Consider the following 14,915-nt stretch of genomic DNA (forward strand, 5'->3'; position numbering starts at 1 on the left):
GTCACAAGCAGACATTGCTTCATTTTAAGAGCAGGGCTCAACAATAAGGCTTGTCGGGCAGGTAAATCTAGCAACCCAAAAATAATTTAACGCATTATTTTTTTCTGGTGCTGATGATTGAAGTAGCTAAGGAGTGAGCCATCACGCTTCCTTCTCATCTCTGCTGAGAGTTGCACATGTGCATTACCAATCGGGCATTCGCCAGAATATGGTAGAGGGTAAAGACAAAGTTTATGAGCCGAAGCGCATGAGAGCATTTCAATTATCTTGTTAACAGGAGTTTAGTTGGGTGGCGTTGGAGGATGTGGGCGAAACTCCAACTACAGTATGTATTGCACAGTTTGCCACAAGTTTAAGAGCAAGGCGGATAAAACATGACAATGAACTTCTAGTCTTTGTTATTTGATAACCGCTAAGTAATAAAACAATTTGTATAGGGGCATCATCAACTTTAATGTTGAACCCTGAAGGGTTCACGAGCCAAGAAGATAGGGAAACCCTTGTTATGTCATGGCTGGTACACCGTCCATCAGTGTCTGTGCCGAAAAGATCAAGACGATCAAAGTGTCCCTACCTGAAGCTCCTTAACTTGTCATATCGTACCACCAGGTATCATGGAAACGCTCTTTAAAGCTCCTTCATCGCCGGACCAAACTGAACCAAACCACCGCTAACGGGTCTCCAAAGCCCTTTTTATTCTTAATGTTGAGCCCCTCATATCATTTACCTCATTTGTCCCGTCGGACACGGTGAAGGAGAACTGGTCGGCGTGCTTCTCTTCTTCACTGGTGTGGACGTATTGGATGCTGCGTGATGCCAGATCGGCCTGGGTGAACGTGTTGATTCTGGTGCCTGGAGAGAGAAAAAGAAGAAGAGCTGTCAGTCGAGTTGAAACGAATCAGTAAAAAAAACAATCTACTTTGTCTTTCTTTGAACAGCCACACTGTCAGTGATGCATCCTGAAACATTTAACTACATAAACATCCACATTAGAACATCCATTCTTTCCCTCTTTCTCTTTGAACACATGCTGCCACGCTCACTTGGCGTTACTTGTTATTTATGCATTATGTTGTTTTCTACCAATCTGTCCTATATTGAATTGCAGTGTCAATTGTCCTCTGTCCAAATCTTCTGTGTCTCTTTGTCATCATACGTCTTTTCTCTTTTGGCATCAGACGGTTTTATAATCCCCCCCCCTTGCCATTTTGTCTCAGAGCACGCACTGTGTTCCTTTTCTCTTTTCTTTGTGGGCTTTTGTCATTTTAATGAGCGCATAAACTAAACTAAAACTAAAGTTAAACCTTTCTTAACGAGGCTCCGGCTCCTTTTCACTCTTTTAAAACTCAGTGGGAAACGTAATCAGGTTTGATTGCAGCGATCAAACGCTACTCTGCATGAAACTGAAGGCAATTGTCTAAAAAAAGAACCAAAAAGAGCCATATTTTGCATCACAGGAGTTCAATTTCTGCTGATTTGTTATGGCTCGATGCTTAAAGACATTTGCAAAAGCTTTCAGAAAAAAAGATAATGGAGTTCTTTGTATGAAACCTAAAAGTATGTATGATTATGTTTGATATATAAAGTGTGTGACATTGACGTAAATTAAATATTTATGTATGATGAATGCATTCTGATTTCCATCTCCGATATTTAATTTTCTAACAATTAATTTTCACAGCAGACAGTCAAACAAATCGAAAATGTTGTCATATAAATTGCTGTATTAAAACCAGATGGGGGTAAACCAGTGGATAACCTCCGGGTCTGAGAAGTGAAGCCAGTGCTGAAGTGCCTTAAACCTGCATTCTCTCTAACAGCCAGCAGGGGGCGACTCCTCTGGTTGCAAAAAGAAGTCTGATTGTATAGAAGTCTATGAGAAAATGAGTCTACTTCTCTCTTGATTTATTACCTCAGTAAACATGGTAAACATGAGTTTATGGTCTCAATCTCTAGTTTCAAGTCTTCTTCAATACAGCATGATGTTCATTTAGTAAATGATGGTCCCATTTAGAGTCAGATAGACCATAAAGCAGGGGATGCTTTAGGGCGGGGCTACCTTGTGATTGACAGGTCGCTACCACGGCGTTGTTCAGCATTTAGTTGTACTAAAAGACACTCTAAGGAGTCGGCTGGTCATTTTTTCTGGCAAGTACATTTTGTTTAAGCATGTTTTTCACTAGCCAAAATTAGCATCCCTATTAATATCACAGTTAATCACGGATGTACCACCAACGGTAGCTGCCCCACTGGGCCTCGCTCTTCCACAGCTCCACCCCTTCGTCCAAATATGGTCACTTCTGGCTCCAAAAAAACAAGATGGCAACGGCTAAAATGCCGAACTCAAGGCTTCAAAACTGTAGTCCACAAACCAATGAGTGGCGTCACGTGATTACATCCATTTCTTTTATACAATCTATGGTATAGTCAGGTTTTTATGTCTGGAAATGACAACACATTCGCAATCCCATCTCGTCAAATACCGCCGCTTGGTCAGTGCCCCTTCGCATCAGAGACCGACGCACAGGGCACCCCTCTCAAGTCAACATTACTTTTAGTTTTACACGGGTCATGAACAGCAGTCTCCTGGGTGACAGTCTTGTGTCTGTTTGACCCATCAACCACCATTCCCGCCCGACCTTAGCAGAATCTCACGCTATTAATACTACGTCACTTGCTCCGACCGTCGAATAAGCCCGGTTCGTCACATACTATCATTAAAGGATGCCTCCGTGCATTGGTTTCTAATGCCGAGGGGCACTTACCAAATGGCGGTATTTGACGAGTTGGGAGTGCGAAGGGGTTGGAGATGGAAGCTTGTGAGTCCTATAATTCACAGCTAACAGCATTTTACCATCAACTGATGTTATATTTTAAATTCCTGTTTGTTACAGGCCTGTCATCGCATGAAGAGATAGTCAATAATCTAAAATTGGACCTCTCACTCTTCCGCCGGTGACGGTAATATGTGAAGGTAATAACTTTACGGAAGTAGTTTCCCTAAGCAGTCGGAATGGGTGAAAAGTTATTTTCCTGTGCAGACAGGAGGGATTTTCAAATAAATATAACATCAATGAAGCAGGTCAGATATTATACAGTCATTCGACATGTCACCGAGGGCCTTAAGGAAACGGAAACGGAGGCTTTTCAGCATCAATCTTCTTCACGTCAACTTTTGACACGGTGAAACACGCTGAAGTCTCCCCGCTTGTGTCGTCTATTCCCCAGCTGTAAGTTTATACATCATCATAATCAGGACGGGCACGCAGGGAGACAGAGGCAATATTCTCAGAGAAGAAAATACCTGCTTATTTGTCTTATCGTATTTAATAAAAATGTTTTATTTTTGTATATTTATCCTGGCAAGAAATAGCAGGAAATACCAAGTTATTGCTTTCCAGAGTAGAAATTGAAACACTGTTCTGATTTAATTCTACGATACGAGCACCGTGAGAATATCTCTTATTTTCACCCATAGAGTCACAAGATGAAAAGGCTTCAAGAGTTACTTACTCAAAACCTACAAGAAAGAAGATTAGGGAAAGAAAAAAGTTTTAGTGCTGTATAATTTAACTTGACAGTCTGAAATCATTGCTGTTGTTTTCCAAAGTATGCATTTCCATGTGTGATAAATGCTGCTTGGTAGGTGGGAAAAAGAAACGTGGTCTTCTTTGGAGAGCGGTTGATACGTGTTGCATCTAAGCTGCAAGAGGTGAACCATAACATGTATTCTCTTAAGATATTTGTCCTGTTTTTAAAAGAAGATTTGACCTCTGAAGCCTCACCTTACCTAAATCTGACACAACATGATCATTGGTGGCTGCTCTCAACGCCTGGTTGTGCATCGTTGCTTTCTTCAAAACAAAATAATGTGTCAACAGTCAAACAGCAGCCTTTTGATGTGCTGTCAACTTAAGATGTTATTATGCGTCATTTAATGGATAATAAATGAAGAGAAACAACAGAGAGAATTTGACTGAGAGGTTGATAATTGACTGGGAGTTCACTGACAGATGATCTCATTTTGAATTTAACGGGGGCAATCTGGACAATGGGCTGCTTATCAACTAAAAGATTAATTCTCTTAAACGGGAAAGCTTGTAAACAAGCCTGTCTCTGTAGGGATTTGTGGCTGGAGGAATACATGAACCTGCTGAACATGCAGACTTTGATAAGGGCTTGGAGGAGCATTGGGACCTTGTCCACAAGTCCCTTGTCTAATCTTTGACGTACTTTAGTTTTTGTATTCTTTTGCTTTGAGAGATCTGTAGTGATACTCTCATTAATTCTCCGACCACTTTTTATATCTTGTTCTTGGATTGTATAATAGGGCTGCAACTGGTGACTGTTTTCATTATCAATTGATCTGCCTCTAAAATGTAAGAACATTGTGGAAAATGTCCATCCCAGGCTCACAAAGTCCAAGGCGATGTCCTTTAATGTCTTGTTTTTTCCGTCCAAAACCTAAAGATATTCAGTTTGATGTGAAATGGGACAGAGAGAAGCAGGACATATCAATGCTTAAGAGGCTGGAAACAGCATTTTCTACCACTTCTGCATGACAAATTACCTTAATTAAGTAAATTGCCTTCAATAGTTGTGTCCCAATTCCATGCTACACACTGGCTCTCTAAGCATGGTTTAAATAAGTATGTAGTGTATGCACACATGTTCACTATAAAACTGGAAAGGAGTGAGTTCATGTAAATGATTGTATGTTAGTCAACTTGCAGATGTAATTAGCATGATTGGCATCCTGACACTGATTTATATGGTTCTTTTTTTCCTCCATTTAAGACCTCATCCAATAGAAGATCAGCTAGTTTACAATCATAAATACAGTTTACATGGCCATGTGACATTTACAATTCAGGTTTGACCTCAGCGGATCTTATAGGTGTGTGTCAAAGTCTTGGACTCTGCACAGCGGGCAGAACTAATATAGTTCGCTCTAGTTGCCTCTGACTTAATATTCATATTTCCATTTGAAAGTAATATTACATTACTTGTGACTGGTGGAGCTGACTACAGCCTCTTAGGAGTGACGTGGCAGTGAAATGCCACCGCTGAACAGCTGCAGGTCCACAGAAAATTCCTGAAAGGCTGCAATTCATCTATTTCTTGGCATGTGTATCTGTGCTCTGGACTCTTTTGTACTCCGGTGAAAGTCTGAGCCACACACCTGACCCCGAACGTGTCTCTAGCAGACGCTGCAGCGGACACAAGAAGAATCTGAGGTGAGGCCGTGAGTTACGGTCTTCATTGATTTGTGTGACGGGAGCCTTTTGACAAACGCTCCACCTGAGAGGAGTGTCACAACCTCAGCCAGTTAATACGCCTTTCCAACACTTTGGCTTTGTAAAGCGGGCATTCATCTCTCTGTGCCGTTACCTCGACTTTCCTCGTACAGGCTGACAAGCTGCCCCACAGGAGCAGGGAGCAGCTAGCTGTGCGTGTTAGCATGGAATGACAGGCTGGCTGAACGGCTAGCGGTAATTATCCGGAGCCGCTCTCCGTGGCTCTGAGGTGAAGTGATGCTCGAAGATCGCAGAGCGGTGTTAACATCCGGCTAATTAGCATGCTGAGGGAGCGTTCGGCGATGTGGGGAATCCATTCAGCCGGGGAACGATTGTTCAATAGCACGGAAGCGAATAATCACCTCTTTGTGCTTTTCATTTGTTTTTATTTTGTATAAAAAGAGTTTAAGGTGACGTACAGTAGGAGACGCTTCTGATGCTGAGGAAATGTTACATTTAAAGAGTTTGGGAATACACTGAACACACAGTTAAGGATATATATTAGGCTATATGCCAAAAGAAGCTGAGTGTATGAGTGTGTCTGTGTTTGTGTTTGTAGGGGGCAGCTGGAATACATTAGAGATAAACTAGAGCAAGGGGAGCAAGATTCATTACACTTCCCTCTTCGTGTGTGTGTGTGTGTAGAGTTAATTATCTGTCTGTCTAATCAAAGACGGAATGAACCTTTCTGTATATATGAATTCATTATATTATCTAAGAACATTTAAATAAACTAACTATGTGAGAAATGAGAAATTGTCAGAGCATTGAAAGTTATATTTTCTCCTTCAAAAGGAGTTGAATGCAGAAAACGTAGATAGAGGAAGAAGGCAGTGTGAGTGTGTGCCTTACTATTTAAAACACTTCAGACTCATCTGGATGAGTAGTGCGACTGTGCGAGCGTGAGACTGTTTATGCACACAAGTAGTGATGATACAACTGGATAAATGAGAGTTGGATTATACTGCACGAGTTGTGTGAGAGTTTGTAAACGGATGGTTTTGCGGTTGTTAAACGCGGCCTCCATTTACTGCATTTCATCAAGACTTTTCTCCATTTTTGATTCTCCGTTCACCGTGGAGGCATGACAGAAAAAGTAAGTTTTCTTCAAGAATTCAAGGTAACACGGGGTGAGTAACTGATATATAAATGGTCATTTAGTGGGTGAAATATGAAGTAATTTTTAAAATTCTACACATGCTGGCCTTTACATGCATTAATAATGTTACAAGTTAGAAACCTTTTTACATTTTTATTTATATTTTATATTTTATATATATTAAATTACAGTCTGAGTCTGAAAATTTTACGTTTCTGCAAACCACAGATACGTTCAATGTAGACGTTTTTGCATTTGGGCAGAGCAAGTGACGTAGTACAACAAGCTGCCGTTATTGGATGTTACGTGGTATAATAATGAGTAACAGGCAATAATAATAAGAAGCAAGAAAGTCCTTTAACGGCACGTGGGTCAAACAAACACAGGACCACCGCTGTTCGTGTCCTGTGTGAAACCAGATGTGTAAATGTTGATTTTATGTTTCTTAAGTAACGTTGTCAACTTTGTTTTACACAATGTCGTTTTACGCAACGTCCTTTTACGCAACACTGTTATGCTTGTTACGTAAAGTTACGTAAGAAAGTCCACGAAAGTACGTTACTATTTGAACACAAACCATGATCTTTTTTCTAACCTTAACCAAGTAGTTTTGTTGCCTAAACCTAACTGATTGTTTCACGTTAACCACGTGGCATTGTACGTTTCTGCAAGCATGATAAAAGGTTGATATAAAACATGTTTATAAACTTTTTTTGGTTCAAAAACGTCGACATTCAACGGATCCCGTAGTTTGTCCCGTACAATGCCAACATTTTTTCTGCCGACTGGGTTGCTGAGTTACCAAAACTCAAACTCTGGTGGTGCTTTACAGTCACGGCCTTGTTGGTTTTTCTGTGAATATACGAACAGCTCAAATAATGGTATAGTGATGTCAACATTAACATGTTGATTTGTCACCTGTTATAGGCATAATAATATGCTCCATCATGGGGATAACGCAGTAAATGAGTATAACTTTCTGTTCTAAAACCTGCAGATGTGGTGTTGGTACCTGGGCTGGTGGCGTGCTCCAGGTGACCCAGGATGGTCTGTTTGGTGATGCGGTAGATGAGCTCGCCCGGTTCGCTGTCCTGATCGCTGGCCGACAGCTGCAGCGTCGTCAGCTTCTTCATGGAGTTTTCATCCAGCACCAGGCCTTTGTTCACCACCACAGACGGAGGAAGACGGTCCTCTGGAGGAGAGAAGATGAAGAAGATGAAGAAGAAGAAGAAGAAGAAGGTCAGTCACTGAAGAAGAGGAGAGGAGGGAAATCATGAAACCCCTCCACGCTAAGATTTATTAATAAAAGCATGTTGGCCTTTTCCCCGAGTTTATGAAAACAATTCATCCAAAAGCAGATAAAAAATACTGAGTCGATTTCTCATCCTGGTAATAAATGAAAAATATGGATTGAAGCAGTGAAGCTGAGACTGATTTGGAGAAAGAGAGGAGGGAAGATAAGAGGAGCAGAAGGGTGTATTAGGAACCGGAGAAAAGGAGAACTGACACAACAACAAGCACGAAACCGGAAAAAAAGATTAAGTTAGGTGACAGCAAAGGAGGGAGTGAGGCACATCAGGAGGTGTGAAAGAGTGATACGGGTTTGAGAGATTTGGACAAACGGATTAGGAAAGATTGAGACGAGGGCAGGGAAGTAATCAGAGGGCAGTGTGGTAGGAAGAGATATGAACAGAGAGCTCCTCACTGTAGTCACATCTGAGGGAGCAGAACAGAGGAGAAGTGAGGGAATAATACAGAACAAGATAAAACGTGAGCTGGGAAAGATATGAGAGAAAGAATCAGGACGCCGTTCAACCGTGAGGGACAGACAATCCCTCAGTCTCCTGCAGCTGCATTACAAGTCGGGGTTTTAACCGCTGCAGCAGTCTGGCTGAGCGCCCAGAAGGAAGAGAATGGGAAAATAAAGTTTTGGTGTGTTTTTAGCCGTCACGGGCGACAAGAAACTATCCAGCTGACTGAGAGACGCTCAAGTTTAAATGATACAGTGGACGACACTTCTTCTTCCTAAAAACAGCCCTGAAATGAACCTTAAAGGGAGATTTGTCAAGTATTTAATCCTCTTATCAACATAGGAGTGGGCAAATATTCTGCTTTATACAAATGTATGTATATATTTATTACCAGAAATCAATTAACAACACAAAACAATGACAGATATTGTCCAGAAACCCTCACAGGTACTGCATTTAGCATAAAACAATATGCTCACATCATAACATGGCAAACTGCAGCCCAACAGGCAACAACAGCTGTCAGTGTGCTGACTTGACTATGACTTGCCCCAAACTGCATGTGATGATCATAAAGTGGGCATGTCTGTAAAGGGGAGACTCGTGGGTAACCATAGAATCCATTTACATTCACTGATCTGGAGGTCAGAGGTCAAGGGACCCCTTTGAAAATGGTCATGACTGTTTTTCCTCGCCAAGATTTAGTGCAAGTTTGGAGCGTTATTTAACCTCCTTCACTACAAACTAGTATGACATGGTTGGTACAAGTGGACAAATTTCCCTTTAAGGTACATTTTGAACGGATAAAATGTGCAAATAACTGCGATTAACTACGGACAATCATGCAATTAATCATGATTAAATATTTTAATCAACTGACCATAATTTATACCAATTATCTCTGAAATTTCAGCTGCAACAGCGAACAACAGCGGCTCAACACACTTCATATTCAGCATGTGTCCGAGGTGCAGGACAAAAGGAATAAATCCGTAGTAATTGCTTTCTTCTCTCCGACACATGAAGGAACACTTGAGCCTGTTTGAGTGCTGCAGGTAACAGAGGACGGAGGGAAACCTTACCCAGCACACTGATGAAGAAGGACTGGTCGATCAGTTTGTTGCCCTCTGGATCAACCAGGTTGAACTTGAACGACAGGCTGCCTCCCTTCTCCCCTTTCTCGTGGCTGTACTGCAGCAGGCCTGCAAGACGGGGACAAGAACTCAGAGTTAACTCGGCTCCATGCGTAACATTAACTACTGGGGAAAGCATTAAAGCATTTAAACATCAATACGTCGTCATATTAAACTACAGACATCAGATAAATTATTGTAAGCAAACATAAAAGAGAGCATTGGCAGCTTTTAGCTCCTTATTTTACTCTGTGAGTCGGATTTGGAGGGAAATCTGCTTTAAGTTAGAAGGCACTGTTCTTCCTCAACAACATCTTTTCTCTTCATTAAAGTCAAAGACAAAACCTCTGAATTAAGAAGCAGCATCCTCAGATTGCAAAGGGGTTTATGGGAAATGTGGTTTTAAGTTGATGGAAGTTTGAGATGGAAGCCAACATCCATAACAAACATGGTGTTGTTTATTTATAAAAAACAATATTACCCAGGATATCTTTTTGGACACGTGTCAGAAAAGTATATGCATGCAAAGAGATACTTTTGACTTTAACCCTCTGGGGACTGAGACAATTTTCTTTCCTTTTACTGTATTACTGGGTCCTCGACTCTCTTAATATATAAACGTGTATAAATTCAGTTCTGTAAGGCACAAGCAAGTATTTGAAACCATTATTTTCAGCACAACATGGGCTATTTGAATATGTATGCTGCATGCTGTGATATCACATAATATTATGAAAAATTAAAAGACCAATAGGTCAAAAAAAAAGTGAAACAGAATTATTATTTTAATTTTATTCTAATTATCAGAATATAAACGTCATTATTTCTTGGGTATCCGCTCTTTTGCAGACCGAATCACTTCCTCCAATATCTTTACGTAGCTCACGTAGCACTCTTCTGAAGGTTGCATTAGATTTCTAAAATGCTCAGGACGCAGCGTAGATCGATAGATTATGCAACCGTCATTGACGCAGTGCTTTGCGCTCGGTTCACCTCCTAATAACACAGCTTGATATTAGAGTGGAGAGAGGCAGCATGTCTGCAAGAAATCTCATTCACCAAAACAGTAACGTTAGAGAGTTGTTTGTGTAGTTGGCATTAGATAAATAAGTACATAAAACACGAGCGACAGCGGCGGTAACGGTGGAACGATGCGCTGCAGGACATGTAAGTCGCAACTTACATCCGTTACAGTGATATTATTAAAAGTATGAAGTGAGTGGTTTTGCAATCGCGGACGACCGATGCGACCCCAGACGGTTAAGGTCTAAACCATGATTGGTGTACATCGTCCTGCTCAATCAAGTACACATGGTCTTCATTTGAAAGTGGACCGTAGTCACTGACAGTTAGGGTGATAAATCAGTGGGATTCTTGGCTGTAGAATTTAAAGTTGTTTACTTTTACGACAAATATCAACTGCTTCTCAACTGACTATCAGAATAATTCTCGTCCCCTCCAACAACGACAACAGAACTCTTGCCAACTATTTTTCTTGGGGACAAAGCAAAGACTTCAGCACAATTACACAAAACAAAAAGCAGAACTTTGTGTTGAGTTTACTTGAGAGACAGAAGACAGAAAACAACAAATGTAAAAGAGGACAGGTAAAATAGAAGAACCTTTGTTGACGTCGTCCTGAGTGAAGCTCTGAACGGGACCTTTAACAGAAATCTTCTCCACGCGTCCGCTCTTGCTGAGCTGGACTTTGCCGGCTGTAAGGTCTTTGGTCAGGATGTACCGGAGCTTCAGGCTGTCGGAGTCGGTGTCCGTACCCTTCAGATTCTGCTCTGTGATCTTAGACGAAGATCCTGAAACAATTCAGAGCACTCAGCGTCTTTATCTCCCTTTTAAAGCTTAACTTAAGACTTTTCTCACACTCTGCTGAGACCACCACAAAGTGCTGATACGACCTTTCCTCTCCTCTCTCTCACCTGCCGGGAGCTGCAGGCCTCTGTTGACGGTCATTCGGGGTCCTTCGCTCCTCCTGACGTCCATGGTGAACTCCAGGCGGCCCGTGTACGTGTGGATGCCGTCGGTGAGGGTGAAACCCATTTCATCCGCGCCCCCGCTGACGGTCTCAGGCGTGTAGACCAGCAACAGGTCCAGGACGTCCTGGTAGGTGAAGGTGGAACCCTGCGTGAGGACCTTGCCGTTCTCCAGCGGCTGAGAGTAAAACTGCCGTCTGCGGAGTTTGCCTGAATGTAAAAGAGAGATTAATGAAGCTCTGATTTCTGAAGAGGGTGTAGGTGTGCGGTAGCTGAATAAAGCAGCAGCATCTAGTTAAGTACGGTGATTATCTCGGTCAAATGGAGGACGTTTGATTTTTTTCGTGCAGTACATGAAAGACTTTGTAGGAACTAATGAGACTTTTTAGATTCCACTAAATTACACCGCTTCTTAAATCAAAGCCAGAGTTTAAATGGGATTTGAGTCTAAATCCTGGAGCATAATGAGGGGACACACACACGCACACACACACACGCAGACACACACACACACACACACACACACACACGCACACACACACGCACACACACACACACACACACACACACACACACACACACACACACACACAGATGTTCTCTTTTTCCCCTGATACACATACATTTGCAAAATATTTCTTTCATTCTTTTAAAGCTTTTCTTTTATATTTACGAGGCTGGTAGTGAATCATACAACGGCGTATTAGGGCCATTGTAGGAGGAATAAATCAATTATGGAGCTGAAAGAGGTGGGTGATATTCCAAGAAATAACTCTGAATTTCCGAGATTAAAGTCCTAAATATACAAGACAAACTTTAGATATTCTCCACGATTAAAGGGGGTAAATTTAGGAGGAAAACACTCGGAAAAATTGTGTTTTTTTTCGGGCTGCCAAAGTTAACGCGATAACGACTTAAAAGTCCCTCGGACCGACGTCAGGCTCAGCTGCTATTTGACTTTTCAGAGGTTGTAGCCGGTTCAGTTTGAAAGCTGAAAGTTGAGTGACTGGTATCCTATGAAACTAGAAAAAGATAATGAATCCATCGGTACCAACAATGACATACTAGCTTGTCATGAAGGAGGTTAAATAACGCTCCAACCTTACACTAAATTTTGGCGAGGAAAAACTGGCATGTCCATTTTCAAAAGGGGTCCCTTTGACCTCCAGATATGTGATTTCTGACATTTTTTTACCTTTTTCAGAAATTTGTCAGACATTTTTTTTTACATTGTTTTGGAAATTTTTCCAATAATCATTTTTTTTTTTAATTACATTTTTTTGACTTTTTGGGGACATTTTTCCAACATTTATTTTTGTTAAATTTCTTAAGGCTTTTTCTTGACATCTTTTTTTTTTTTTTACATTTTTTAAACTTTTTTGGGACATTTGTCTGACATTTTTTTTTTTTTACATTTTTCGAACTTTTTTATTTACATTTTTAAATTTTTTTTAATTTAAAAAAAAAAGAAAAAAAAAAGTCATTTTTGGGACCTTTTTTTTTTTTTTTACATTTTTTAGTTGTTTTTTTTACATTTTAAAAAAGAAATTGGACATTTTTTAGACTTTTTTATCTGACTCTTTTCAGACATTTTTCTGGCATTTTTTAAACTTTTGTTTTCGGACATTTGTCTGACTTTTTTTCAGATATTTTTCTGACTTTCTTTTCTGACATTTTTCGGAAAAACTGACATCGACATTTTTCAAAGATACTGGCATCACATGAAACTTGTCGGGAAGGAGGTTAAATAACGCTCCAAACTTACACACATTTTTAAATTTTTTTTTTTGACATTTATTGGAAATTTTTCAGACTTTTTTAAGACACTTTTCTGAAAAACTGTCATGGCCATTTTCAAAGGGGTCCCTTGACCTCTGACCTTCAGATATGTGAATGTAAATGGGTTCTGTGGGTACCCATGAGTCTCCCCTTTACAGACATGCCCACTTTATGATAATCACATGCAGTTTGGGGCAAGTCAGAGTCAAGTCAGCACACTGACACACTGACAGCTGTTGTTGCCTGTTGGGCTGCAGTTGAGCATATTGTTTTATGCTAAATGCAGTACCTGTGAGGGTTTCTGGACAATATCTGTCATTGTTTTGTGTTGTTAATTGATTTACAATAATAAATATATACATACATTTGCATAAAGCAGCATATTTGTCTACTCTCATGTTGATAAGAGGATTAAATACTCGACAAATCTCCCTTTAAGGTACATTTTGAACAGATAAAAAATGTGTGATTAATTTGTGATTAATCGTGATTAAATATTTGAATCGATTTACAGCCCTAGTTTATTTATATACAGTATCTTATAGTTGATTAATAATGTATTAAAAAAATGAACTCCAGAACAGAATTTTTGCACGACTGATTAATTTGTTTACGCTGACACGACACAAGTTTGATAGCATGAGGTAACTTTGTGCTGCAGCATCCTGACGTCTTTATTAGAAACGGTCTCTCTGATAAATCTGTGCATGTGTGTGTGTGTGTGTGTGTGTGTGTGTGTGTGTGTGAGGACAGTAGAGAGGCAGCCTGTTAAAAAGACGAGCTGCCAGGGACTCATCGTCCTGTGTGAAATCACTCCTCTCCTGCTCTCTGTCCCATCAGCCGTGCACTCTGCTGGTTTTATGGCGCTGGTACACTCGGTTTCACCGGCTGCTTTATGGTGCTGTTACTGGGGAGGGCGGTTATGAGGAATGTTCCCCAGCAGGTGTCTGGCGGGGCGGGAGGGGTGAACATAACACCCAGTTTGGGTGTATTAATCCATGAGGGTCATCTGCTGATCTGGCTTTTTGAGCACCGTCATCAAGACCAAAAATTCATCATTTCATACTGTTGTAAAAAAAATGTAATAATGTTTAAAGAGGTGGTTTGTGAGCTGGTATTCCTCCTCATCTTCACCAGATGATAAAAACATGCAGATTAGAAAAAGCAGGGATTTTAATGGACAGAGGCTCTCAACTGCAACACGGCCAAACATCTGAAACTGGATCTCCTACCAGTTCAAAACTGATTTCACTTCAGCAACAAAACAAAATTGGACATCATAACCCCGAGGAAAGGTTGCTTCAAATATGTCCAGGCGTAGTCAATATTACATGCCTAGTTTAACAAAAGTATTGAATTGATCAAATTGATAATAGGCATGATTTTTTTTTAAGATATTAATATTCGAAACAGTCTTTGGTCTTTGGCAGTACACTCTGTCTGACCACAAGCCAATTAAATCACAGTAAAACACTGACTTTGTATTAAACCGACTCTGTACTGGATGCCTGTTACATTGCTCAACACTTGCTAACATTAGCTGAAAGTTAAAGAGGGAATGGTTTCCAATCAAAAATAATTGATAAATATGTGTATATTTTTAGGTAATTCGAGCAACCAGAAAAAGCCTCTCTGGTTGTCTGACAGCAGTACAATCGCAGATGTCTGTTGAATGGTTGACTTTATTGAGGTCAGTATCCTACACCTCAAACAAAACATTGGCTTCATCTGGTGTTGATATTTTTCCTGAAAGTTACTACGAGGAACCTTCATTTTGTGTTGATTTACGCGATCCCTGTGGACAGAAGTGTTTCTGAGCACCAGAGTCCCTTTAGAAAACATCTCATTTAACTGCAGCAGGGTCTGAC

The 14,915-nt window shown here is 40.6% G+C and overlaps 1 protein-coding gene and 1 long non-coding RNA gene across 4 annotated transcripts in view; one reads left to right on the plus strand and one right to left on the minus strand.

Annotated features, from left to right (window-relative positions):
- The window catches only part of LOC141769934 (uncharacterized), a 368,813-nt gene that overhangs the window by 145,981 nt on the left and 207,917 nt on the right, over positions 1-14,915 (plus strand). The gene's annotated exons all lie outside the window — the stretch shown is intronic.
- The window catches only part of fras1 (Fraser extracellular matrix complex subunit 1), a 310,338-nt gene that overhangs the window by 28,280 nt on the left and 267,143 nt on the right, over positions 1-14,915 (minus strand). For all 3 annotated transcript variants that reach the window (XM_074639460.1, XM_074639459.1, XM_074639458.1), the window contains 5 exons: positions 11,215-11,478; positions 10,903-11,091; positions 9,230-9,349; positions 7,409-7,588; positions 728-852 (listed from right to left, as the gene is read on the minus strand). In XM_074639460.1, the coding sequence (XP_074495561.1) occupies positions 728-852; positions 7,409-7,588; positions 9,230-9,349; positions 10,903-11,091; positions 11,215-11,478 (878 nt within the window). The remainder of the gene's footprint in view (positions 1-727; positions 853-7,408; positions 7,589-9,229; positions 9,350-10,902; positions 11,092-11,214; positions 11,479-14,915) is intronic.

This window comes from Sebastes fasciatus, chromosome 6, assembly GCF_043250625.1.
Source record: "Sebastes fasciatus isolate fSebFas1 chromosome 6, fSebFas1.pri, whole genome shotgun sequence".
NCBI lineage: Eukaryota > Metazoa > Chordata > Actinopteri > Perciformes > Sebastidae > Sebastes > Sebastes fasciatus.